At 40.3% G+C, this 25,876-nt stretch overlaps 1 protein-coding gene across 1 annotated transcript; it reads right to left on the reverse strand.

Annotated features, from left to right (window-relative positions):
- Positions 1-663: 663 nt before the first annotated feature.
- On the reverse strand, positions 664-25,193 carry cnsta (consortin, connexin sorting protein a). The gene is made up of 13 exons (XM_034680858.1): positions 24,911-25,193; positions 19,193-19,279; positions 18,396-18,776; positions 14,893-15,527; positions 11,860-11,890; positions 10,553-10,639; positions 10,016-10,097; positions 8,748-8,769; positions 8,431-8,497; positions 6,340-6,857; positions 5,623-5,805; positions 3,639-3,780; positions 664-3,512 (listed from the first exon to the last, which is right to left on the reverse strand). The coding sequence occupies exons 2-13, from the start codon at positions 19,203-19,205 to the stop codon at positions 3,304-3,306; spliced, it is 2,370 nt and encodes a 789-aa protein (XP_034536749.1). The 5' UTR covers positions 19,206-19,279; positions 24,911-25,193; the 3' UTR covers positions 664-3,303.
- Between the last annotated feature and the right edge of the window lie 683 nt (positions 25,194-25,876).

Raw genomic sequence — 25,876 nt, forward strand, 5'->3', positions numbered from 1 at the left:
GTCCGTTCATTTTGTCGTGGTGATGATGGCTGTGGCCGAGAAGGAAAATGATTCTCTACCTGAACAACAAGGTCATATTTTAAGGCCACGTTTGAGGTTGTTTAAATAAAGAAAGATTCATATTTATTGTAAATCTCTGATCTGTTTACCACACAAACTTCATCACAGCCTACAAAACTTCACCATCTAACCTGAGAAAGCATGTGGAGGTCTGTAGCTAACTAACTTTTATTCCAGACGAACATTTGAAACTTGTCTGTGCTTGTAGTAACTCTAGTAACACTGAGCCACAGCTGATCCCTCTTGGCAGCAAATGCTGGAGACGTTTAAGTTTGCATCTGGAAGATCTTGAATTTCCATGTTCTGAATCAACAAACCAGAATTAAAAATATTACTGATGTCCTCAATTTAATTTCTCACTCCTACAATTTTCTTGTTACGGGGGGATACTAGTTGACCTTAATAGGGGAAAATAAAAGACTACTGTGCTTGCCACTTGTCAACAGAATGTGTCTTCTGCTGCTTTTAGTTCAAAACCCAATAATGACAAATATTTGGAGAACAAAGGCTGCCCAATAAAAATGTTTAAAGTCTGTGCATTTTATGAGTGTATTGTTGTCTGTGAGTTGAGTGATGTGCTGTAAAAGACAAGAATAAAGGCTCACAGAAAAACGTTTTCAATGATTTTAACAGGAGACATAACAGGAAAGAGTTGTTTTAACAGCAAAAAATAAAAAACATTATATTAGAATCTGTGAGAACAAGGTGAAATACTTCCTCAAAACAATTCATAAAATGCCTTTCATCAGATTGAGAACAGTGGTGCACATTACAATAACATAAAATAAATGAACCAACATATAATGACGACCCAAATGAAAGTAGTTAGGAGGATTAATTAAACAAGAAATCCCACTTTATGTTAAAATCTGGCAAAAAAAATAGAAAAAAAGTGATGTTTTGATGACAATAATTAACAAAGAAAAATGAAAAACAGATACATAAGATGCATCTTTTCTGACTTTACCACCTGAACGAGACATCTGTCTGATGATAAATAATAAAAATGATCCAGAAGATCAAGTAAATGGTTTCCTGTGTCAAAGTCGTCTGAACCAGCCAGAGGACGTGTGCAAAAACAACAAAGGATTGATCTGCAAGTCCTTACGTCCCAGGAAAAACCTCATATCTCAAGCTGATTTTAGTGAGTGATGTACGATGAGAGAAAGAGAATATAGAGTAATCTCAAACTGTTATAGACTGTTAAATAAATGCATAGGTAAGACACCTGAATCTCAATGAGTTTTTTCTTTACATCTGCACAATTAAGACCTTTGTGAGATATGTGTTTTTTTCCAGGGAATTTTTTATAGAATCCACTACAACACCAAATTAAAGGAAAATAATTTACAGGATACCAAACATTCAATGTGTTAAAATAAAACAGGGAAAGGATGACAAAGCATAAAAATAACATAAGACTTAGATGTACTGTAAAATGGTTTGAAGTTAAAGCACTGGTGTGAGAATAAAGGCTTATTTCAGGCAAAGCGGAAGCCTTCTTTTCCAGAACAGTCTCTCTTTCCTGTCTCATGAAAAGGTCAGCTCATTCTTTATTTGTCAAACCAGGACTCAGATTTATGCAGATATCAACTCATTGAGCAGACATGACAAATGTTAACTGAATGACTCTTAAAGAAGAGAAAGCGGAGACAAAAAAAACATAGCTCATCCCAAATTGTGAATGATGATCACGAATCAAAGCACACAGGGAGGCAGAGCTGGACTGACGCAGCGCTTCAGATGATTCCATCAACATCAAGGTCTGCTATTATAAAGTACCCTGAATTATTTTGTTTTTCCCATGCTTAGTGCAATTTCTTTATTCAATTCAATCTTAGTTTTGTTGCTGAATACATCCATACCCAGTCAGCAAAGGAAGCCACTATTTTTTTGTGTGCATAACTAGTGTATGCTTGTATTTACTTTTTACATTCAACATGAAAACTTTGAAATGTTGTATCTGATCATATAAAGCCTGCATTCAGTTTACAACCCGCTAGTTAGCGCATGGAAAGCTTGAGACGATTGCATGATTTCAAAATAAAAATGTAGTACCTGTTATGTGTGCAACATGTTCAACATTCACCTGACAGCAGCTATGTACAGAGGTGTACTGTGTTTCTGTGCATTTTTTTTATGCTACACAAAAGTGGGACAGACAGTACACAGAATACAACTGTACTGCTCATACAGCAATCTTTAACAACTGCTCACTGTAAATGCAATGCATAACATTAGATCACAGCTGTTGCATTGAAAATGTGTAACTTCCCCCCATTGGACACGTTTGATGTGACTCTTGTCCATTAGCTCAGTGTTAATGAATAACAAAATAACCCTTTTAACCTTTTTTTTTTTTGACAGTATAAAAATGCCCCACAGATAAAAACAAAATAACAATAAACATTAAACTCCAAACATTCATTTAAACGTTGATTAAGACACAGAGATTTCATTCCAAGTAGAGGACCACACAGTGTGGTTTGTTCGTTTTAAAATGTCTTTTGAGAATTTAAAAAGTCAACATTAAAAGCAACACTAGTAGATGCTGCAGGCTGTAAAATGCCCATTGGGCCACTTCCCGTTTGTGCATTATATGTGTGTATCATTTCTACATCTCACAAGGTTAGAGGTGTAATTACTTTTAAATATCCTAAGCTCAGGGAGTTCAGTCTTTGAATCCAGTGTGAGTCATTGATGGTTTGTATCCAGCCATCAATGATTTATCAACCTGTGACTTTCGACTGAGGATCACTGGCTGATGGTGAACATGTTTGCGGCTACCTTAAAGACACTAAATTCATCTTGAGGATTTCTAAACCTTACTTAAAGATTTACGGTATAACCTATTTCAGCTGGACTTGAGTGGGAGGGGTGTAGGTCAGTTCTTCCTTTTCTTGTGTGCATTCTCCAGGTATCTTATCTCTCTGTTCCGTTTTCCCTTTCAGACCGGTGTTGTAAAGGCTCACCTGACCAACAACTTCAAGTCTTAACTTGGATTGTGTTCAAATATTAAAAATGCAGGAGAGAGGGCTTGCAAATGCCAACTGATCCAATATAGTCGTTCAGCCAATTAGGCAGTATAATAGCCACTTGCTCTATATAGCGTCAGGGACTGTAGCAGCTGCCTGGCAACATTACCTTGGAAAACATTGTCCCGGGAAGTAGCAGGCAATGCCTGAACCAGCAGTGCCGAACAGTAAGGCCAGAAGTGTCACTGTGATGACACACTGTTCACTGCTATGAGCCGGGGGCAAACCAGTGTTGGATCTGAGCTATTCCCCGCTGCAGCTGGCCCATGTAGAAGTCTGCGTTTCTGGAGAAGTCCTGACAAACTGAGGAATGGGCATCCCCCAGGGCGCAGTACAGGGCAGTGCCTCCCACACTGATCACGACGGTTACCATACAGAGCAGGAAGAGAAGCAGGCAGGAGTCTCCACCACCAACATCTGCAGAGAAAGAGAGAGAGAAAGGTAAAAGGTGTTGAAGGAATGTCAAAGGGCAGCAGACAGAGCAGATAACTGATCATCGTATTACAAACATACAAACATGAATCTCTAAATTATCAAACACACCATGCTCGTAGCCATCATCAGGGACTTTGAAGCGAACCCGTCTTTTGGCAGGGAGTGACTCTGAGGTAGCAGACACACTCATATCCTCCACAAAAACCTTCCTCTTCTTTAGTATGGAGATGAGACCAGAGGCAGGAGACACCTGAGAAACACAGAAGCACACATATGAGATATATATCATTTATGTTAAGTCAGTTTACATTGTTAACATCACACACTGATTCTGAGAACAGTGTGTGCAAAGGTGAATTTAGTTGTCTTTAAAAAGAGTGCACCAACAGCCATGTCCACCAGGTGTCAGTACTTTACACTATCTGTCGTGCTAAACTGTAAAGCTATGGAACAATAACTGCTCCAAGCGATACAGTAATATCTATACAGTTCATTAAGAGGGATTGTATGCACTTAACACCTCTAACTATCAACCTGTTGAAAACACAATATCCTTTATTCCTGATAGTGTTTTTATAAGTTAGGTAATCTCAAAGTGTGTGACGCACTTTAAGTGCTTGAACTGGATTGAAATAGGAAAGTAAATAAAAGAATGGCTGGGAGCAAATAAGCACTAAATGCCTAAAGGTGAGTAATGTTTGTAGTTTACAACCATGTTATGGGAAGCTGATCAGAGGAAACACACACAGGGCAATACATCTTGTTCATATTAAGTCGGCAAATTGGACGAAAAAAACAGATTCCAATGTATTTAAATGCACATCTTTCAAAGTAAAGTTAAGTTTCACACTCTCAGTAGACTACAGACACAGCTCAGGAAAAATGTCCCTTGCTGCTTTCCATCCAGTACGAGTTTAAACCAGGCCATTTCTCTGGTTACCATTGTGTCTCAGTTCTCTCTCTCTAAGCTCTGTGCACTTAGTATCTCTCTGCATCCACTTTTCTCTCCGCTATGTGTGTCACTGTGCCCTCATATCACACAGCTTTAACTGATACAATAATTCAGAAGCTAGTATATAAGCGATAACCCTGGGCCCAGATTTGAAACCACACCCAGGTCTCCGTTCATTATTATATCAGAATAACAATAAGGTATTACGGCAAAAAGCTGACGACAGCATGACTCACTGATGATATTATCTGTTCTACTTTTCAAATCTAGCTCTCTCAGTATAAAGTTAAACGTCAATGTGGCTCCTGTATCTGCAAAACAGGTCCATTGTCTGGGGATGTCAGTAATGGCAAGGTAATACCATTAGGGTGGCTCAACAGGGCACCAAGCTGCCCATTATACAACGGCTTAGACGCGCTGATACAGACAGACTGAAGCCTGAATCAGTCAATCAATACATCACCAATCTGAAGCACAGTTTAATTTGTATCTGCAGTTCTACTAGTGTCATTACGGGGAGTTTATTTATCACTACACTCCACTCTTAAGCTGAAAGGAGAAATTATAAACGTAACACATAACAGCAGGCCATATGCATATCTTTACAACTAGCTCTATCACTACAAACAAGGACAACAGTATGAGGTTACTCTCCCACTCCCTCCATGCCCACCTGAAAAGTACATGAGCTTTGTGGAAGCTCTTGTTTTTCATGATAACAGTTCAGAGCAGAAAAATAGCCCAAGGTAAAAGTGCGACTGAGATGTGGCTACAGTGATGCACGATGAGGTATGGTGTGTTGCCTGTTTTCTCACATGTGCAGGTGTTAATATATATATAAAACATTTATGGGGAGACAAACACAACCACAACAAATCTTCTCCATCTTCTAATTCACAAGTTCTGCACTAAATGGTTGTGTTTCTAAAAAAGAGCTGCAGCAAAAAATCACCAAAAACTCTTTGAAAAGTTTGGACATTTTTAAACAGAGGTGCATGGAGAACAGCAGAAGAATTCAGAGTGCCCTGAAAAAGACACTTAATGCATTGCTTTCCTTCAGGCAGCGAGGTGCTGCACACACTCTCTCGTACAGACGCAAACCCTCATTCATTCACACTTAAGAGATGACGATGTACACACCTCCTCTACCGTGATGAGTTTAGCCATGTTGTCCAGTACGACAGCTTCTCTGATCAGGTCAGCTTGCTCTACTTCGTAATCTTCCTCTTCCTCTTCTTCCTCCATGCCCTCCTCAGCCTGCTCTTGTTGCTTCATATGAGCCTCCTGAGACGGATGGGCCCTCTGGTCCAGGTGAGTACTTTCCTGCAGAGATAATGGAATACATTTATAACGTATCAATACAGAGTCATGGAGACAGTAATCCGTTTTGTTGCTCTACACTCTAATGGACTGCTATAACACAGTTTAGAATGAGGCTTTTAAAATGTATGCAATTCAGTGGTAGCTGTTGGGGTTACAGCTCAAAACAACCACTGGTGGGTGTTCTTTTAAGAAAAAAATAATGTGGAACAAGGGAAGTGATACTTTTTATAATTCTAGGTAAAGCACTCATGTATTGCTGAGAGAAAAGGGGAACTCGGTAGTGAGCATGGCCTTTCATGACGAGCTGTTCAAACGTCATCAACACAAGAAACATCAGTGATACTGTACAGGTACACCAGTACAGCTGACAAGTCATTTCAGGAAGTAGAGCATAAACTACAGTAAAAGCGAACAACCAAAGAACTCACAGATGACATAAATAACAGAGTGTAAAATATTAATAGCATTCCTCTCTCTTTTACTTTGATTTATTTTGAATGATATAAGTTAAAAATATCTTCAAAGCAAACATACCTGGGTCTCCTCATGCTCCCTCTCGTCAGCTATGGCTTCCTGGTGCAGATGTTGTACATCCACCTCTGCCCCGCTGATCAGAGTCTCCACTGATAGAGCTCTCTGACAAAAAGGAGAGTCCCCTAATTTCTGCTTCTCCTCTTCTTCTTCCTCTCCCTCATCTTCCATCTCCAAAGCTTCGGCTGCCTCCTCCACCTCACTCTCCTCTTCTTCCCTTTTTGCCTCCTTTTCCTGTGCTAGACCTAAATCTCCTCCCTGCTGCTCTGCGGGCTTGGACTGATCCATTTCTCCATTTGGAGAGGGGTGCACTTCATTTCCTAGGATCGAAATGGTGCATCCTGTCCCCTCTTCCGACTCTCTTTCATCTCTGGCACTGCAGACCCTCCCCTGTAATAACCTCTCTGGGTCTCCCCTTCCTTTTTCTGACATCTCAGGGGAATTATGCCCATCAGCCAAATGAATGGAGGGTACGACTGGACAGCTGGTTTGAGAATGGGAGGAGTCTTCACTCTGAGGGGCTGGACAAGACAGAGAAACAGATAGAAGAGGAGGACATCAGGAAAGGAGTGAGGTAGAAAGACAGTAAAGGGAACATAGAGGAAGGTTTTGAACAGAAAAGAATGAATAAAATCAGCATGTGGTGCAGTCAATTTAACAAGGCACCTTTAGTCCATGTGGGTTTGACGGCCCTGGTTTATGCTAATAGAATCGTAATAAATATTTTACGCTGACTATGGTTGACTACATGCAGGAAAATCTGTTCTCATATACAAATCAAATATCCTCAACACGGAGACATTGCTCCTCATTCTGCATATCTGAACACAGTTAGAGTAAAAAAAGGAGCTAACTGCATTTGACTTGTATGCAGTGTTCTATTTTTTTTGTATTTCTCAAAATAAAAACAACCACCAGAAATATATGCACCCAGCTCTACAATGTATAAAAGTTATAAATCATAGTCCATGTTGTTTTTATTATTAGGAGGAAATCTGAACAAAAGGAACAAGTTCCAAAACCAATACTGGATGGCCCTCAGTCACTGCATGGGCTCAAAAACACCTTGTAAAACCATAATTTTCACATCCACAAAAGCAAGTTAAAACTGTGCCATGAAAAGAAGGAACCAAATATAAACATGATCCAGAAACACCAGCAACTTCTCTGGACCTGAGCCTTTTTAAGATGGACTGAGGTAAAGTGGAAAACTGTCCTGTCGTCTAACAAATAAAAATTTGATATCCTTTTTTGGAAATCATGGACGTCGTGTGTGCAGTTCTAAAGAAGAGAGGGACAATCCAGCTTGTTATCAGCACACAGTCCAAAAAGCCCTGATGGTATGGGGATGCAGAATTGCCCATGGCATCTGGGAACATCTGGCTGAACAATACAAACAACACATGCTGCCATTCAGACAACATCTTTTTCAGGGGAGACCTTGCACATTTCAGCAGACAATGCCAACCCCCATTCTGAACGTATTACAACAGCATGGCTCCGTAGTGGAAGAGTTTGGGTGCTAAAATGGCCTGCCTGCTGTCCTGACTTGTCCCCTATACAAGACATTTGGAGCATCATGAAATGAAAAACACAGTAAAGGAGACCTGGAACTGTTGAGCAGCTGAAATCCTATATCAGGTAAGAATGGGACAAGATTTTACTTTCAAAACTCCAGAAACTGGTCTACCAAGTTTCCAAATGTTTACACAGAATTGTTTAAGTGGTGACGCAACACACTGATTAACATGCCCAAGTCCCAACCTTTTATAAGGTGGGAGTTAAGGTTTGTTTTTATTGTTGACTAAGGACCTCCTACATTTTAAAATCACTATCAACTGAATAATGTGAAAAATCCAGTGCGTGGACCTTCAGCGAGTTTTTCGAACACTGTTTTTTCAAGTTAATTGCATGATTTTTGTGATTATTAAATGTTTTATATTCTATACGGTATGATATCCTCAGGTTTGGTTGGTTGTGACACAATATATAAGTGATTTGTTGTGAACAGCCTTCAAAAGGCAAGAGAAACCAGCACCAAACACACACTAAATTTATATAATTGTGCAGCAGTTTTATTACAATCTCACTCACCTGAGGAACATGGAAGCAGTGCACCACTTTCTGTAACTGTAGGCCTCAACTCTTTCTGAGATGCACACTGTAAACACACATATGCACATACACAGAATTGAATTAAGATAGTGCATTCACTCCCACACATTACATGATCTCAACCTGTAAGTTACGTGCACACTACACTTGACAGAAGCTTACACACTTTAAAGATTTAACACGTTAAAATGCCATAAGTGTTGACCTGAAGGGCAAATAAAAATTTCTGTCGATTTATTTTGGAGTATATTCTCTCTGTCTCACAGACAAAAAGAACAAAAGAATGAATGACTTACCTCAGCATCTTTAGCACTTGGTCTATGAACAGAGGAGAGAAAGAAAGGCTCAGTGAGATGGTTAGAATGCTGAAGGACCGCTCATGGTTTTAGTAAATGAAGATGTTGAAGACGGTTGACCCTTCTTTACTCTCCCGATCTAATATTAGCCCAAGCACATTTCCCTGGCTATCACAACGCGTGAGAGTATGTGTGCGTGTGTGTATGTGTGTGTATGTGTGTGTGTGTGTGTGTGTGTGTGTGTGTGCTTGAGTCAAGCGAAGTGAAACTCTAGCAGTGTGAGGTCTCAAATATCTTAAAGAGCAGCAGAAGCAGAAGCAGAAGCAGCAAAGAGCCATATGTTTTAAATATCAGTGTAGCGATACACACACATGTGCACAGATAGACACACTCTTTACCTGTCCAGAAAATAACACATGTGCAGGTGTGCACGTGTATGGTATTCAAAAGTGTGTGTGTGTGTGTGTGTGTGTGTGTGTGTGTGTGTGTGTGTGTGTGTGTGTGTGTGTGTGTGTGTGTGTGTGTGTGTGTGTGTGTGTGTGTGTGGCAGGTAGAGTGCACTGAGGACTTCTTATCAAATATTGAGAAATGACAAATTTGGCTTCACCTCACTCATTTGTTACACATGCTTGAGCACAACTGACAACATACACACATACCACTCACAGCCCACACATTCACCTGCAAGTCTTCATCAAAAAAGTACAGTAGAAAATACCTAGTGTGTTTGCGGTCGAATAATTTTGTGTTGTTTCTAAAATATTGCAAAAGCTTTAAAATATACCACCATGGATGTCACTTGGTAAACTTAACATCTTTAACAAGCACTCTGGTTAGCTTAAGTAAGTTCTAATATATATTTTAAGGCCACCTTGACTTCAGTTGAATAATATACAGCAAATACTGCATTTTGAGGTTTTAAGAGCATTCACGAGGCTACAACCGAAGAAAAATACACCTAGTAGCCAAAACATTAAGACCACCCGTCTCATATTGAGGAGGCCTGGAGCTACGCAGCCCCATACTCAAAACACTGAGATAAAGAGATCAATGTTATTCACTTCACCTGTCATGTAATGGTTTAATTGATAATAAATATGAAACAACCAAAAGACATAAGAATAACGAGAAGATTGCACACACACACACACACACACACACACATACACATACACACACACACACACACACACACACACACACACACACACACACACACACACACACACACACACACACACACACACAAAACTTTCATGCAGACTGACCGGCTGTGTGTCTGGCAGATGTGCTTCAGAGTGCTCAGATGTTGGGTTGCCAGGTTTGAGGAGGACTGCCCACACTGACCCTCTATGAGAAAAAGAGAGACACATAGAGAAACAGACAGTTAAAAGAAATTGCTATTATAGGCTGTCTGGGTCTAAATATTTTGAGTACATGACAACTAAAATCTAATTGGGATCCAATGAACACAAAGGAACAGAGTGTGCAGTCAAAATGTTGAGATGTTTTATCCTGTGCAGGTGTGCGTGTCAGTGCATACAATAAAAGACTAGTATAACATGCAAAAAGACCCCAAAGGCCTAACAAGTTTTGCAAGTTGCAATGCCTGGAAGGAGCACAGCAATGTCTTAAGTCTACATTATAAAAAATAATAGTTTTTTTTTAGTATTATTTTTGCAAAGCACTGCTAAATCACCTTCTATTACCCTTTTTACCAGGAGAGATAAAAACAAAAGTATAAAAAAACATATGCACCATGTTTATTTGAGCATGCATCTGGTGTATGTGTGTGCATGTGTTACCCCACTGCTCCTGGAGTGAATTCAGGTTGTCCAACACTCTCTGGTGATAGAGTCTCTCTAACTGGATGCACCATAACGCCCTCTGGTCTGAGCATTACAGGTTAAGAAACAAATACACATTATGCAAAATAAAGCTGCAGGCAACAGTTTGTTTGAAAACAGCATCAGTTCTGCTTATGAGCTGTCACAGTAAGACTGAGGTAAAGGAAGAAATAAAAGTGAGACTGAGGAACAAGAAGGAAACTGTGAAACAGAGAGAGAGAGGAGGAGGAAGCAGAGGCATGCCAACAGAGCGCTTCAGGATAAAGTGTCTCATGTTTATGGATATGAGAAGCCAAAACACAATCCTTCTTTGACATGGCTCAATGCTTTCTCTCTATTTCTCTCTTACTTACTAACCCACCAATACATGCATGATACAGAGAACCTAGCTTTGACTTCTCTTTGACTTTTTCTCCGAACACTTCACCTCTTTTTATTCTTTTGATGCATGTCAAAATTTCCTCTTCTCCATCACACTAGTTGTATATACTAATTCCTTCTTCATATTCTGCACTATATTTTTAATGTATTTACTTTTACAAAGCAGAAGACTGTTTGTTAAGGTTGAAGGTCTGCTTGAGTATTCATTATAATTCAAAGAAGCTTTCGATAAGTAAAGCAACATTTTAAGAGATTTTCATACCATGACGCGTCAGTAATCATTTTTTGATGCATACCACTGAATCATCCGTAAAGGCAGCATTCCTTCCTCATCTGACAAACACACTGTTTTGGAACACACTGTAATATGTTTTACTGTCATGTCAGATCAGAGTTTTAATCTGGATATATATCTCCTTGCTTTCCCTCTGTATCTATAACTCTTAAGCCTCTGAGCGTTTAGTGTAAGACAGCTCAGCTACCTGTGCTTCTCCTCTCTCCGTCTCACCCTGTGTAATTACCCCTCGTCAGGTTCTTCTTATCTATTCTGTGTCTCTCTGTTCTGTGTTGTCTCTTGTCGTCTTCTCCTTTCAAAGGTCTTTTCTGCTCTTTTTCAGTTCTATCTCTTGCTCCATTTTCAACCTCACTGTTCGCAAAGCCAGAGAAGAATTACATGATCCACTTTAACAAGTCACTCCAAGTTCTTAGGCTTTATATATGTTGTGTGAAAAAATGCTGAGTACAAAAAACATCACCTGTATGGGCAAGCAGGCAGCCAGCAAGTTAAGTGCAAGAGAGATAAGCTTCCCCCACCTTTAACCCTAACATGCATGGGAACACACAGACATGCACACACATACTCCTCAACAAAATGGGAAGGATACAGTCTTCCTGGCGGACAAAGGCTTCAGCAATCTGCAGAGAGAAAACGATCAGAACTTTAAATGAAGAGCATGCGTCTAAAACGTTTCCGTCATACTTTTACCACATCAGTTTTGTCACAGAAGCTATCAAAGAAACTGGGTCCACGAAGGGTTTCAAATAAGACTGAAATTACTCTTCATGTTCTGTAGTTCTGGAACATGACACAAGATCAGTAAAACAAGAATGACTTCTACCAGGAGAACAAATAGAAAACACACAAATACAAAGACTAGAAAAGCATGGAAAAGCTTCACAAGACTGTTTCTGCTGCCACTACTGTAATGACTTCTATAATTATTAACTACAACCAACTCAATTCAACTCGATCCCAGCAACATAGTAAAAAACTTCAGTGTTTAAGCCTTGTAGTACAGAGATAGAGTAAAAGGGAGAGTGAAAAGCAGGACAGAAAATGAGAGACCGTGGTAGACACTCTACCTCTCTTCAGCAAGTGTCGCTTTCATGCTGCTCAGCTGATCACAGAACAAGAGAAGTGAGTGTGTGAGGAGTAGAGAGAGAGAGAGAGATAGAGAAACAGAGACCGAAAGAGAGAGAGTGAGGGAGAGGGGAGAAGACAGACAGATGAAGGGAGAGAAAGGAGGAGTGGACAAAAGACTCTCGCATTTCTAATCAGGGTAGGGGTGGTGAAGACTGAGTGACCTCTATAGGAAACTGTGCTCAGACCCATTGATTGGTATTTCTTTTCTACCTCCTTTCCATGTGAATGCTGCATTATACTTAGAAACTAAAGCACTTTGATAAGTCTTATTTTTAATTTTAAAATGTGTCTTATGGATTTTTTTTTTCTTAGAGCTCTATTGGATCCGGATGAAGCTGGAACAATTTGTCCATTCTTTGAATTTTCTTGGGTGGCTTTGTCTGTTGGTCCTCCAACAATTCATATTTATGCTAATGGTTCTAGCTACAAAAGCTCTGGCCATATAAGACCCTTCTTTTCCGCCTTCTTCCCTATCTTTCATAGAACCACTGTGCAGTTTAACCTCAATCACTTACTTATTACCTATCTTAATCTTACTTGGAAAAGCGGCTACCTCTGAACATGTTAAGTCAGTGTAATACTCGTGTAAAAACAAGTGTAAAACAAGTAGAGCTTCAAATGAAAGCTTAAACAAATAGAAACACCTATATGAGCTCTTGCAAGTCAGACATTTTAATCACATTACTACTGTCATGTTAAAACAAAGCACACACATGTTTATCTAGACTTTCAGATGCTAATACCAATGTCAGAAGTTCTTGAGATGCAGTCTAAAATGCAGGAACAGGTATCCGTGAGTACGCCAGCCTATTTACCGATCTAATACCATCACTTATTTGCGATTGTATAAGTCATCATGTTTCACCTGAAAGTGATGATTCTCCTCAGCTACTTGTAGAACACAGTGGCCTGCACAGGTCAGGGATAGGGTATCACATGATGAAAGAAAACCCCAGCAGTGTGGTGGTAATGAAGAATGCAACACTTGTTGAAGATACACTGATAACAGTGGGTTGACGTAAAATAAATCATATTTCTATGACATTCTCTATCAGACTCAGAACATAGGGAGGGACTGCAAACCTGATTGCCACTAAGTTTATCAAAGCTTGACTCAAAGGTGATTCTGTCTTTAAGGTTTGGATTCCTTCAGTGTTGGACAAGGATTTCTAAAAGATCAGATCTCTTCTGACAGTTACAGGTTAAGGTCAGAGTCCCTTTTACAGTCCTTGATTGCCTCAAAAGACTATTCAATACATGTTTTTTTTTGGTTTGTTGCTTAATTCATGTATGTTCGACTGACTATCAAACTAGACAGTAAAATAAAGTTCTACAGCATTCATCCTCAGTTTGTACAAGGGTAAGTTAGTCAGTATGCAGCTGTTTTCTTTGTCTAAAGCACTGTTGTTATCAGATCAGTACTTTTATCAATACACAATATCATGTATCAGGTTTTTCTTTTTAAAGTGGTAACCTAAGGAACCTCAGACCAGGTTTGCAGTGCAAAAGAAGGTCATGAGTTTTTGAAGCATTTATTGCCTGTTTAATTTTACCTCCAAATAATAGCCTTTGATTGGTGAGTTGAGATGACACCTATTATAGACCTGTTGACCAATACTAAAGCTATTACCAGAGGAGTGATAACTTTGCACAGTCACTAAAAGTTAAAAAAGGGAAAGTTAACTCGTCAAGTTCACTGCAATACAATGAAGGACTAAAACTCTGCTCTGTTTATATAACCTCTCTGGTCACATTATATAAGTGTTTATGCATTTACTTCATGCATATATAAAGATGCACATGCAAATACATACAATGAAAAGGCAGAAGTAGTCTGATTATCAGCCCCTTTTCTATTTTCTTTTAATAAAATAGTAAAAAAAGGTTGTGGTCTGAATCCAGGCAGTACAACCACATGAGTCAAGCATATGCTACAGTGGTTTATTCATGACACGAAAGTCAGAAACACACATAATACATATGTATTTAAGTTCCCTCCTCTCCCTATCTCTCCCTCTGTGTCTCACACACACCTGTTGCCCTTGCAGTAAGCATAGCTCAGGTGTGTCTGGTGGGAACATTAGTAAATCAAACTGACAGAAATATTCACACACCCCATAACGCACATGTCCAGTCATGCAGGTCTGTGAGTGAGAGAGAAAAGAGCAGGGTACAATTGAGAGTGCATATTTTTACATAAAGTGCACATGGCTTATGGATGCTCTTCAGTGCATGTGTTTACAGACAATGTAAACGCCCATGCCTCAGGGTAACAAGTGCCATCCCGATTATGGGGTTGATTGGATAACAGTGATTTAACAACTACTTTAAAAGAAGCAGCTTAGACTAAAAAGACAGAAAGGTGGAAAGAAAAACTTAAAGAAACCGTTAAAGAGGAAAGAGTCTGTTCAAACAGGCGGCTGACAGATTGGGCGGTGGTAACGCAAAGCTTACAGTATATGACGTACATGCTAGAAGAAGACAGACAGGTTACCTGGTGCAGGTACTGTGGAAGGTAAGGTTCATCTCCTTGTTTTGCAAGAAGCTCCAGACTTTCCATCAAAGCAGGGCTTGAAATAGGCCCTGTGGCGCAGGAGGGGACTGAGAAACAGGAGGGTACTGGAGTGGAGGTAATAATGTGTTCCCAATTTAAAGTTAAAGGTCCTGTGGTGGAAGTAGATTCTGTACCAGTAGTTGTAGGCCCTGTGGTAAGGTTAGGGGTAAGAGGTGCTGTTGTTGCACTTATAGAGGTTGTAGTTATGGGACCTGTGGGCCCATCGCTGGAGAGGGGCTCTGTGGATGAGGTACGACGTTCTGCAGTGGTGCAAGTAGTTTTTGCTGACATACACGTAGACCCTGGTGGGCTGTCAGATCGGGTGACTGAGGTTTTAGTTAGGGTAGAAGAATCTGTAGGCCCTGTGGTGATAACAGGTGCCAATGTAACAGACCCTGCACCAGGGGTGGCTGAGTCAGTGTTTGAGTCGTGAGAGTTCACTTTGACATCATTCTGGCTCATCTCCACTGGCCTGATGGGATATGCAGTTTCTGGACTGACTGCTGGAATGACAGGAGATGTAGGCTCTGGACTGGTCCCAGGGCTGAAAGGATATGGAGTCTCCAACAGACTGCCTGAAGCAGCAAACAGGAAGACAGAGGAGGGAAAGAAAGTGAATGAGCTGGGCACAAGAGGATGAACTGAAACAGGATGACTCACAGCTAACTGTCTACAACTCATAAGAGCACAGGTGCAGAACAGACTGGTAGAGTCTAACACTGTCCAAATACATTACAGACAATTGCATTAGGATTAAAGTCTGTCGCTTATCACAGAGCAGTCAAAATAATCTACCGCCTCAACTTATTGTTAGTATTATTTAAGTTCAAGAAAATGACTGGACAGACACACTGATAATTAAAAACTAGTCTAAATAGTTTGCTTACATTGAAAACAGAGTTTGACAGATATAAGCGTACACCTGTTTTTAGGTAAATAGAGCTCTAGAAAGCGCAGAGATCAAAGGAGACAACAAAGGTTTAAACTCTTTACTGATAAAATATTTATTTCGTTATAAAGGGAATCAATACTCTTTGTTAACAACAGGAGGTATAAATAACCAAAGTACTATTAAATCCATTTATATGTTTTATATCATAAAAACAACTTCAAATGTTTGCAGACACGTGAACTATGAAATGGTGTTCTTTGACATACTGTCCACTGTTACAAAAGTAAGTATGTGTGTGTTGCGTTTAAAGATCAGGTCTCTACTCTTTTCATTTCTTACCTTCATCTTCATCCATCCTTCTCTCTTCTTTCTCTAAAAGCTTTCTCTTATTCGTCCTATTCTACTACTCTATCAGTCAATCATCTGATTAGAATGACATCATCACCCCCAGTCAGCCTGACCTTAATCCAAAAATGCTGACCACTTAAAACACACACACACGAGGCTTTACAACAATGAGTGAGCCAGATCCCGATCAGGGGTGTTGGCAGTCACTACTATGTCACTTCTTGAGCTGTCACAGATAAGAAGTTAAAGCTAACACTCAGCGATTCAGAAGCAGGTGCTCAAATATTTAGTCAATAGTTGTGTCTCTAAAAGCACCTAAATCTTGCTCTGATAGACGAACTGTTAACAAACCGGGGCGCCGTTAGCTTGGCGGTTTAGGCACGCACCCCACATGCAGAGGCTACATGCCTTGTTGCAGTTGTGGCTGGTTCGACACCCAGCCTTGACTATTTGCTGCATGACCTTCCTCTGCTCTCTACTCCCCACATTTCCTGTTTCTCTTCAGCTGTCCTGTCCAATAAAGGTTCAACTTCCCAAAAATATGTTTTAAAAACAAAAAAAACTGTTGACAAACCACTATTGTTGGAGGATTAGAGTTTTTGGTTTCTCAGCTACAAGTAAGTAGATTTAATAACTTAATGAGAAACTCCGTTCACTTGAATTGCCTGTTTATTTAGTATATTGCTGTGCCGGGTAAATCTATAATGGGATCCTCTATATACACCTAAACCAAGGCAATCTTCCAAAATGTGTATCTATAGTGATGGGAAAAATACAGACATGATAGTATGTTGTTCTTGTGTTGATTAGAAGCTAGAAACATTCACACATCCCAGACCTTCTGTGATTTGCATACTGTTATCTGTTGCCATGGCTGAGGAGCAGACCAGAAGGTGAGAAGAGGTCGTATAAAGCTCTCTTGTTTGTCTTACAGTTCTTTGAAGATGTTTAATGATGTGTTAATCTTATTCTCTGAAGAGAATAAGTAACGTGTTGAATCTTCACTCTGGGTCAGTTGAGTAGACCTTGTCTAGGCTGTTGGATCACTCTGTCAGCTGACTGCTTTGCAAAGCTCACTGAAGGCCGAAATAAATCTCACAGACAAACCATTGTTGTTTGAGTCTATCATTTCCAGATTTCCACCACACTATATTGACCACTTTTCAAATAAGACACCTTTTTGATGTGTATATTGTTGATTGTATGATGAAAATATATGAATTCAGTTAAGGTACATGTGTTTTATTCTTTCTTAAATGTTATGTGAACGCCAGTCATGAAACCTGAATAATCTAAACTAATCTAAAAGGAGCCTTCCCAATGATGTCCACAGAAAGATATTGCATAACTCATTAACACTCATTAAGTCTTTCAGGTGATTCTTTTGGTTACATGATCAGCAAAACATGTATAGGGTTCCTTCATTTTGAATCACTCACTCACTATCAGAAGCCCTGTTTCTAGAGAAACAGCAGATAGCTATTTTGATTGACTGATAACCCATTTGCAATGCCCCTGAAAAATCCATAGCAAACTCACAAAGTTTGTAACCAGTAGGTGGAGAAGGCTAAAGGAGCAGATCATTTTCTAAGGAGTTGATGTGGATGAAAAATTCAGCATGTTGGCAGATCAATGAGTATTATTCTTTATGTTTGATGTGGCTACATAAGTTGCATTATAAAAAACTGAAACCATAACCATTTTATACGGTCATAACACCCTCTGGTGTAAATATCCATACATTATCTTGACCCCTTATCCCGTTAGGGGTCACAGGGGGCTGGAGCCTATCCCAGCTGGCTTCGGGCATAAGGCAGGGTACACCCTGGACAGGTCGCCAACCTATCACAGGGCTAACACAGAGAGACAGACAACCATTCATGCACACACTCACACCTACGGGAAATTTAGAGTAATAAATCAACCTGAGCATGTTTTTGGATTGTGGGAGGAAGCCGGAGAACCCAGAGAGAACCCACGCATGCACGGGGAGAACATGCAAACTCCACACAGAAAGGCACCCGGCCGGCCGGGGATTCGAAGCAGGAACCTTCTAGCTGTGAGGCAACAGCGCTACCCACTGCACCACCGTGCAGCTACTGTAAATATGTTGGTTGTAATTTTTCTAACAATCTAAAATGTCTAAAAATGTCTATGTTTGTATATGACATGATTTTCAGTGTCATGTGAACAAGTCCCCTACCTGTTTCTGAATAGGAAGAATCTGTCATGGGTATGTCCGGAGACTGGCAGCCAACGAGACAGCTTGATCCTTCTGACTCCTCCTCTTCCTCTTCTTCCTTCATCACCTCATCCATGTCTTCTTCCTCATCTTCCTCTCTTACCCTTCCTGTGTATCCCTCCTTTCCTCTGTCACTGGGCAAGGCTTCTTGAATGAGCCCGCACTCTCCTCCGTCATCATTTTGCAGCGAAGGAGAGAGACTCTGAGTTTGTGCGACTGTGTTTGTCTCATTGAGGTTTCGAGTTTGGGCAGCAAGAGCTTGAGGGTTAGGTAGGTTATCAAAGAGGTCTGCCCCGCCCACCTGAATGTGCGACATTCCTGTGCCCTCCCTCTCAAACTGGCCTGGAGAGAAAGTAAGGTATTAGCTGAAATTACAACACACGGGCAACACTGTAAAATCGCTGGAGGTTTGAGGAACAAATGGAATATTTTGTTGACTAATCGCTATGAATAGCCTCCAACATTTTACATAATGATGTTTGTTGATTTCAATAATAATGGAGCAGTCATTAAATAAACTTAGAGATTCCTTTTCTTTCAAGTAAACTCTGCAGTATGAATGCCATTCAGCTGACTGGAGTGCATATCTCAAAGTCAACTGTACCTTGAAAATACAACAGCGTCTTCTTCTTCACAGCTTTGAACTAATGATTTTGTCAATGTAAACTACTTAGGATACGAACCTATAGTTAAGCTTAAGTACTAAACAAGCTGGCTTTTCATTTTGTGCTTTGCTTTGGTGAAACTTAAACACTCACCCCCATGATCCATCGGGCAAAACCCTCTCAACGCTGATGTATCAGCCTTGGGTCAGTGCTGCCTTTTGGACAATCCCTTCTTCAAGCCTACAGAGATAATGACAAAGAGACATTAGACAGGCCAATAAGAGTGACAAAAAGAACAAGGAAGGAAGATAAAGTCAGACTCCTCTGACTGACGTTGAGATAGAGAAAGAGAGAACAGCCAAACAAGTATAGCATCATTCCCAAGTTGTGAAACAAACCCTGAGGCTTGACAAGAACCTTTTTTAAAACCTTGAATGCGAAAGAGTCCTACACAAACTTGTACATTCTGTTCAGCAAACCAATGCATAAAAAATATAATCATATCAATGACTGCAAACTATAACTGAAGAGGATTTGTTTTATTGTTGGGTTCCGCCCCTATTGAGTTCTACTTTCCTAAAAGAGTTAAGCTAAAAGGGAAATCTGAAGGCCAAACTTTTAGGGTCAAGGTTAAAATCTTCACAAACTTCTTGTTTTAAAAATCAAGTTTGTCCATGGAAAAAAGTGCTTGAAAAACTGATGTAAAGAATCGGAGACACGGGACAATAAGTACAGAGTGCGAGGTGATAGTGCGACAATAAGACTTTTACAAGATGGCTTTGACATTGTTAATTGGTTGTGGAAGGATTTATGACAGAGCAGTGACAGTGATAATTTACAATGTAAGCCAAGAGGAGAAAAGAATGATAGGAAGAATAATGTAGGAAGGCAAGAGACAAGTCAATGAATGATACACTGCACCTTTTTCTAAGAGAGTAGTATTCCATATTAAAAGCAGGCGTATCTTAAAAAAACACAACAATCTACCACCTTAAAATTGAATTCTTGTACGGTTAAAAGTATTCAAAGATGGTGTATATTACAGGGCTGCTGCAGATTGTTGTAGATTGTGCACAAACAAGTACATCCTGCAATAAACTTGTGTTTACAGTTGACTCAGTAACATATCAAACACAAACAATGAGGGACACAGAAACATATTTTAGGTTGTTTGGTTGCCGCCTATACAGCTTGTAAAGCATTAAAGTCAGAGCATAGTCAATAATAACACCAACTTTTAACATGAAACCCATTTTTACTCTGAAACTTCCACAAACACACATCCAGGCTAATGAAAGCTGACCTCAAAGGAATAGGCTGTCCTGGTTTCCTGCACATCTAAGTCAACTGTTCTCACTGTAACCCTGTATTTACCCGTGTGAGCCTCCGCCTGAACACGAAAAGAAAAAAGACTGAGCTGCCAAAACCTAGGGCAACTTTGATTCTGTACATCCATATTGTTGCTGAAATCTTTGTGGACAACACACTTAAGATATTGCTCTATATACATGTCACACGGAAAAAGCGTCAGACTTGTGTCTGATGAGATGTGAGAACATATGGGATAACAGATTTGTCATACCTTTACAATGCACAAACTCCTGATATATTTGAACACGAGACATCACTTGGTCTGTTTTATACATACTGACAAGGTCGTCTAATGTCTATTTACTCCAAGCTCTAAATCTCCTTATTGAAGATCAAACAGTCGCAGCCCCGTGACAAACAACAATGCACACACTGCTTCCATTGAACCTGTCATACATCTGTCTGATGCTTTGTGCATGTTGAATGTTTGTATCTACAGTGCTGTTTACAGTCCCTCTCCCACCGAGCCATTCTGTCGCTCCTCTTTTTGTCTGTGCCCTACTCCCCAGGGGACCATGAATAATACAAGACAGAAGAAGGGACAGACAGGAGAATTCAACCAAAAGGAAGAACACAAAGGTGTAAGAAACTGATCCTGTCCTGTGCAAGACTAGTCTCCTGTTGTATTTGTATTTTGTACAAAGTCTTTGTAGTTTGCATAAGTCAAGCTTATACAAACTTGTAACTTAATTGAAAGAAGTGATCATGATGTTGGACCAGCAATGACTATATTGATGAGATAAGCACGTTTTTTTTATTTTTACACAGGGGCATGTTCAGAGGGGTGGCATGGGTCATCTTTGAAATCTGATTTGCCATCCCTGGTGCTACCCAAAAGTCCTTAACTATGATTGGCTATACGTCTTGTCAGAGGCGGGACTTATGTTAAGATTACTTTTTGGGCTATTTTGCAATAGACTGCTTGTAGTTTTCTATGCATTTTAATTGTGCATATTTTCTTTTGATGGTTCTTTAAGTTGTAGAAAACACTTCGCAGACATATTTCATAAGATTGGAAGAGGAATCCCATCAATTAGTATTACCAAACTCCTGGGCTGTATCTATCAAAATACATGAATTTGAAATATTTTAGTTAAGAAATTATATACATGAATAAAAAATGTGTGTGTACATGTTGCCACTAGGGATGTACACAATTAATCGATTATCAATTAATTGATTGTTAAGAAATTACTCGAAACACGCATTATTGTTTTCAATTTTCAGTCACATGGAACAAACATGATGTGGTCTCATATTACACTCAGCTATCAGGGAGGTGTTTTAAGTTTAAAGCATGCATCAGTTTAAGGCTTTGCACATAGCAGAGACGCTCAGCTGGTGGCTGGCGGCTGCGGCTGTGCATCTGGTCTCCACGTGCGCTTTTTAAAGAGGATCATTACGCAACTGCTGCCAACAACGACATGGACACGAAGGTTGACAACTCTGAACAGGACAGTTCCCTACCTTTGGATAAAAAACCATCAGACTGTTGGGAATTGCTAGTATGCTATGTTTGCATACCGGCAGCCATATTGCTGCTGTCAAGCGATTGTGACATAAAGAGAGAGGCTTTTAGCCTCCTAGCCAACAGCTACAGCATTCCCACCTGTCAATCAAGTCAGCTGTGCCTCTAATTGGAAGACTCATACTCTCAATATCTTCAAAATTGCCGCATTAGAAAAAAATTCACCCCCTGTACAGTGTGTGCCGATCAAGACACAAGCTATCCAGACTCAATCGTCTTTTGTACCAGGCTGTAAACATCTTTATTTTTGCTGTAAAGATCAGCTTTTTTTGAATTGGTGTGTATGTGGTTTATGGTAATTCCGGAGCCAGCCTCAAGCGGATCCTCGAAGATCTGCAGTGCAACAATAGGAACTATTGTTCTGGTATAAGTTGCAACACGGACATGTTTAGGGGTTGCACGTTGAGAGAGGCATGATCAAGCGGCAACCTCCAGTCTCAAATGATGAAGCCAATGCAGAAGAGTTATAAACTGCAATACATCGAGAATCCCCTTGAGGCTGGCTGCAGAAACACCGGAAACCACATAGACATGAGTGGGAAAAAGACGATCTTTGCAGCATTAATAAACATGTTTACAGCCTGGTTCAAAAAACGGCTTGGCCCTAAGAAGCTGATCTCTCTAATGGCACACACTGTACGGGGAGTGATCTTTTTTCTAACATGACGGTTCAGAAGATATTAAGATTACAAGTTTTGCCCAAATAAGGACATGACTGACATGACTCCCAGTCAGGAACACATAGCTGTTGGCTAGGAGGCTCAAACTATGGGTGCATCTCAAAGCTCTAAACTGCAGTCTCCTCGCTCCTCGCTCCTCGGCCGAACCGGAAGTACTTACTGACGCGCCATTTTAACTTGCGTCCCAAAGCTCTAAACGCTGCTGGAGGAGAGAGGAGCGAGGAGCGAGGAGACTGATCCGAGGAGGGATAATCGAGGAAACACGAGAGTAGACTTTGCGGAAGTCTTTTCACTGACAGACACGCCCCCTTATCGAATATCACTCACCGATTGGACGCTGCAGAGGCTCGGACTTAACCGAAACTTAACATCAGCTGAGTTTAATAACAGAGAAAAGATGGACCTTAAAACAGTCATTAAGGGTGCCCTGAAACAGATCATAAACATCCGTCGGTTTCTAAACAGTCTGTGTGTGATGAGCTGAGATTAAAAAGTGTTTGATGTGAATTTTAAAAACAAAATACTGATCGCAAAATCATAAATTCAATATAACGGAGGATGGATTATGTTATATCTGATTGTTCTTGTCAGATTCACTGAGTAATAGAGTCTAACATCATTGATAGAATATATATCAATGATCAGTTATTCCTCCTGTTAGTTTCCCCATTTGTTCTCGTTTTCTTCATGAAGGGAAGTCTGACAGTAACGTTTGTCTGTTAGTAAAAAACACTTGTTATATTTCCTGTCAGGTTAATAAAGTTTCATATGAGGCTGATCATTAATGAGCACGGGGTTTGAAAAGAGTTGCATGGTTCCTATTTTCCCTTAAAGTAATAAATAATTTAATAATGAGGCGTTTTACTGATGAATCGATCCGTAATGCTTCAGGACAGAATAAACAGAGAGCAGATTCTCTTCATGTGCAGGTGTTTGTTAAACAGGTGTGTGTTAAACATGTAAACACAGAGACAGAGCTCTGTTACTGTTTATATTTATCAGAGTTATTACAGTGAACATGTGTGCAGACACAAACAGCTGTTAAAGCCGTCATCACAAACCGACGTCGCTTCACGTGACGCTCCGGAGGAGAGGACGTCTCATTTCTCTAAATACAAATCTCCTCTCTCCTCTCTCCTCTGGTTTCATTTCCTCGCATCTCTGGTGGGCGGGACTAAGACGCGAGGAAGAGACGCGAGGAAGAGACGCGAGGATGGACGTTTAGAGCTTTGAGATGCACCCTATGTCACCCTATGCCTGGTTGAGTTCCGCATTTCCAATATGGCTGCCTATTTGCTTCAAAACAGCGCTCAGGAACAGATGGGTGACGTCACGGATACTACGTCCATATTTTATTCAGTCTATGGGCATGATACAGCCCGGTTAATTTGTACTTAAGTTTAATAAAGTGAGTACCACGGGTGGAAACTGGTATTCTGTCATGTTTGGAGTTAACAAAGACCAGAATACAACATGCGGTTTTTAGCACTTCTGCATTGGACTCATCTTTTTAGACTGGAGGTTGCCGCTTGATCAAAATACATGAATTTGAAATACTTTAGGTAAGAAATTATATACATGAATATAAAATGTGTGTGTACATGTTACCACCATTTTATCTCATTGCCCCAGATGGGCCACCCCAGTCCAAAAAGCAGGGGCACGCCCCTGTATATACGACAGCGGTGACTACCAGTAAAGTACTCACAACAGAAGAGTTGTGCTGGTGTTAACTGGCTGATGATAATTATTTCGATAATTCTGGCCAAAAAACACAGTCAAATACGAACAGGCAATGACAGAAGTCACACATGAGCAGACAGCAGCAGTGACTCGTTTCTTCCACTGACTCTGATTCTGCTCTGTTAGGTAAAGTCTCATTATCCAGGCGGCTAATGAACTTAGCAAGCTTCGATAAAAGCCATTATACAATGACAGTGTTGATGGATAACAGGGGACTAGCTTGTTTGCTATCGTTACGGTTAAAACACTGAATTGACAGGTTTCTCCTGTTTCATTAAATTGGTACAAAACGTCCAAGTAGAGCTCATAATTCCTAACTAGCTAGCTACCTATTGGCAGCACCAAATGAAGGAAATAGGTCAGCGTTAACGTGAATGTAGCTGAGTTCTGCTAGCTAACGCGAGCTAGCAGACTGTAGTAAACATCTGGGCGTCACGCCGTGGAGAAAACTATCAAAATAAACCCTTTAGGTCCTGACCTAAAAATGCTACCTTTCACATTGTTAGGCCTTCACACCCACAGTGACAAAGAACAAGAAGCGGTACTTACGACTGTGATGGTTGTTTGAATTGCAGAGGCTCGTACATCAGTCACTGTGTTGGTGATGTTGTTGTTGTGATGACTGTAGGTGTTACAGACTGACAGTCAGGGGTCGTTGCTATCACTGTCATCAGGCCTGCTGACTGTCCTCTGTTGGTGGAAGGGCTGCGAGATGTCGCCATCTTCTGTTTCTGCCCTGTCAGTGCATGATAACCTCAGAATCAGACTACTGAGCAGGTGAACTGCCAACTGAGTCCACGTATGAAGGACGTGCAGGGGCGTCACCAGGAATTCTGGGCCCCCTGAAAAGATATCTCAGTGGGCCCCATCACCAAAGCCAGCCCTACAAAATATAACATTGCTGCTATAATACTGGTTTATTTGCATTTAATAAAAAAATATGCTTAAAACTGTCCTGGTTAACTGACTCAAATCTAAGTGACATATCAATATTATTATTATTATTTTACAATTTCTCCAAATGTAACTGCACAATATTGACCTTCAGACTGTCCACCTCTTTTAACAAGATTATTTGAAGCCAAGTGACTTGTTGAATAACAAGAAGGGGGCATTATTTGGTATAATCTAACCTCATGAAGTGAAATAAAACTCCAAAAACCTACAGTTCACTTTCAATCTGATTCAGCCACACAAGATGCTGTGAAAATATGACAATTCCCCACTTTAGGCATGAGACGCGCATCTCACGGAACGGAAAAATATTCCAGAAAGGAATTCTGATTGTTTGTTTATATATTCAGATAATTTTAGTTATGGTATTGCTGTTATAACAAAAGAAAAGAGTAGTAGAAAACACATTTTATTTCAGGCCCATTAAGGGCCCCCCTCCCCACCTGGGCCCCAAGTAGTCAGTCACACTTTTCCCCCACTACGACGCCCCTGGACATGTCACGCAGCTGATCTTCTTTGCAGAGTTGAAGACTCCAGCCTGCCCTTGTCCCTAGCAGTGGG

Source organism: Notolabrus celidotus, chromosome 3, assembly GCF_009762535.1.
Source record: "Notolabrus celidotus isolate fNotCel1 chromosome 3, fNotCel1.pri, whole genome shotgun sequence".
NCBI lineage: Eukaryota > Metazoa > Chordata > Actinopteri > Labriformes > Labridae > Notolabrus > Notolabrus celidotus.

What these genes read in the sequence shown, in the direction of transcription:
- cnsta (XM_034680858.1), bottom strand. An exon ending in TTCACTCCAGGAGCAGTGGG is followed by an intron (nt 10,098 to 10,552) that starts GTAACACATGCA and finishes TTTTTCTCATAG; the next exon opens with AGGGTCAGTGTGGGCAGTCC. An exon ending in GGGAGCATGAGGAGACCCAG is followed by an intron (nt 5,806 to 6,339) that starts GTATGTTTGCTT and finishes TTATCTCTGCAG; the next exon opens with GAAAGTACTCACCTGGACCA.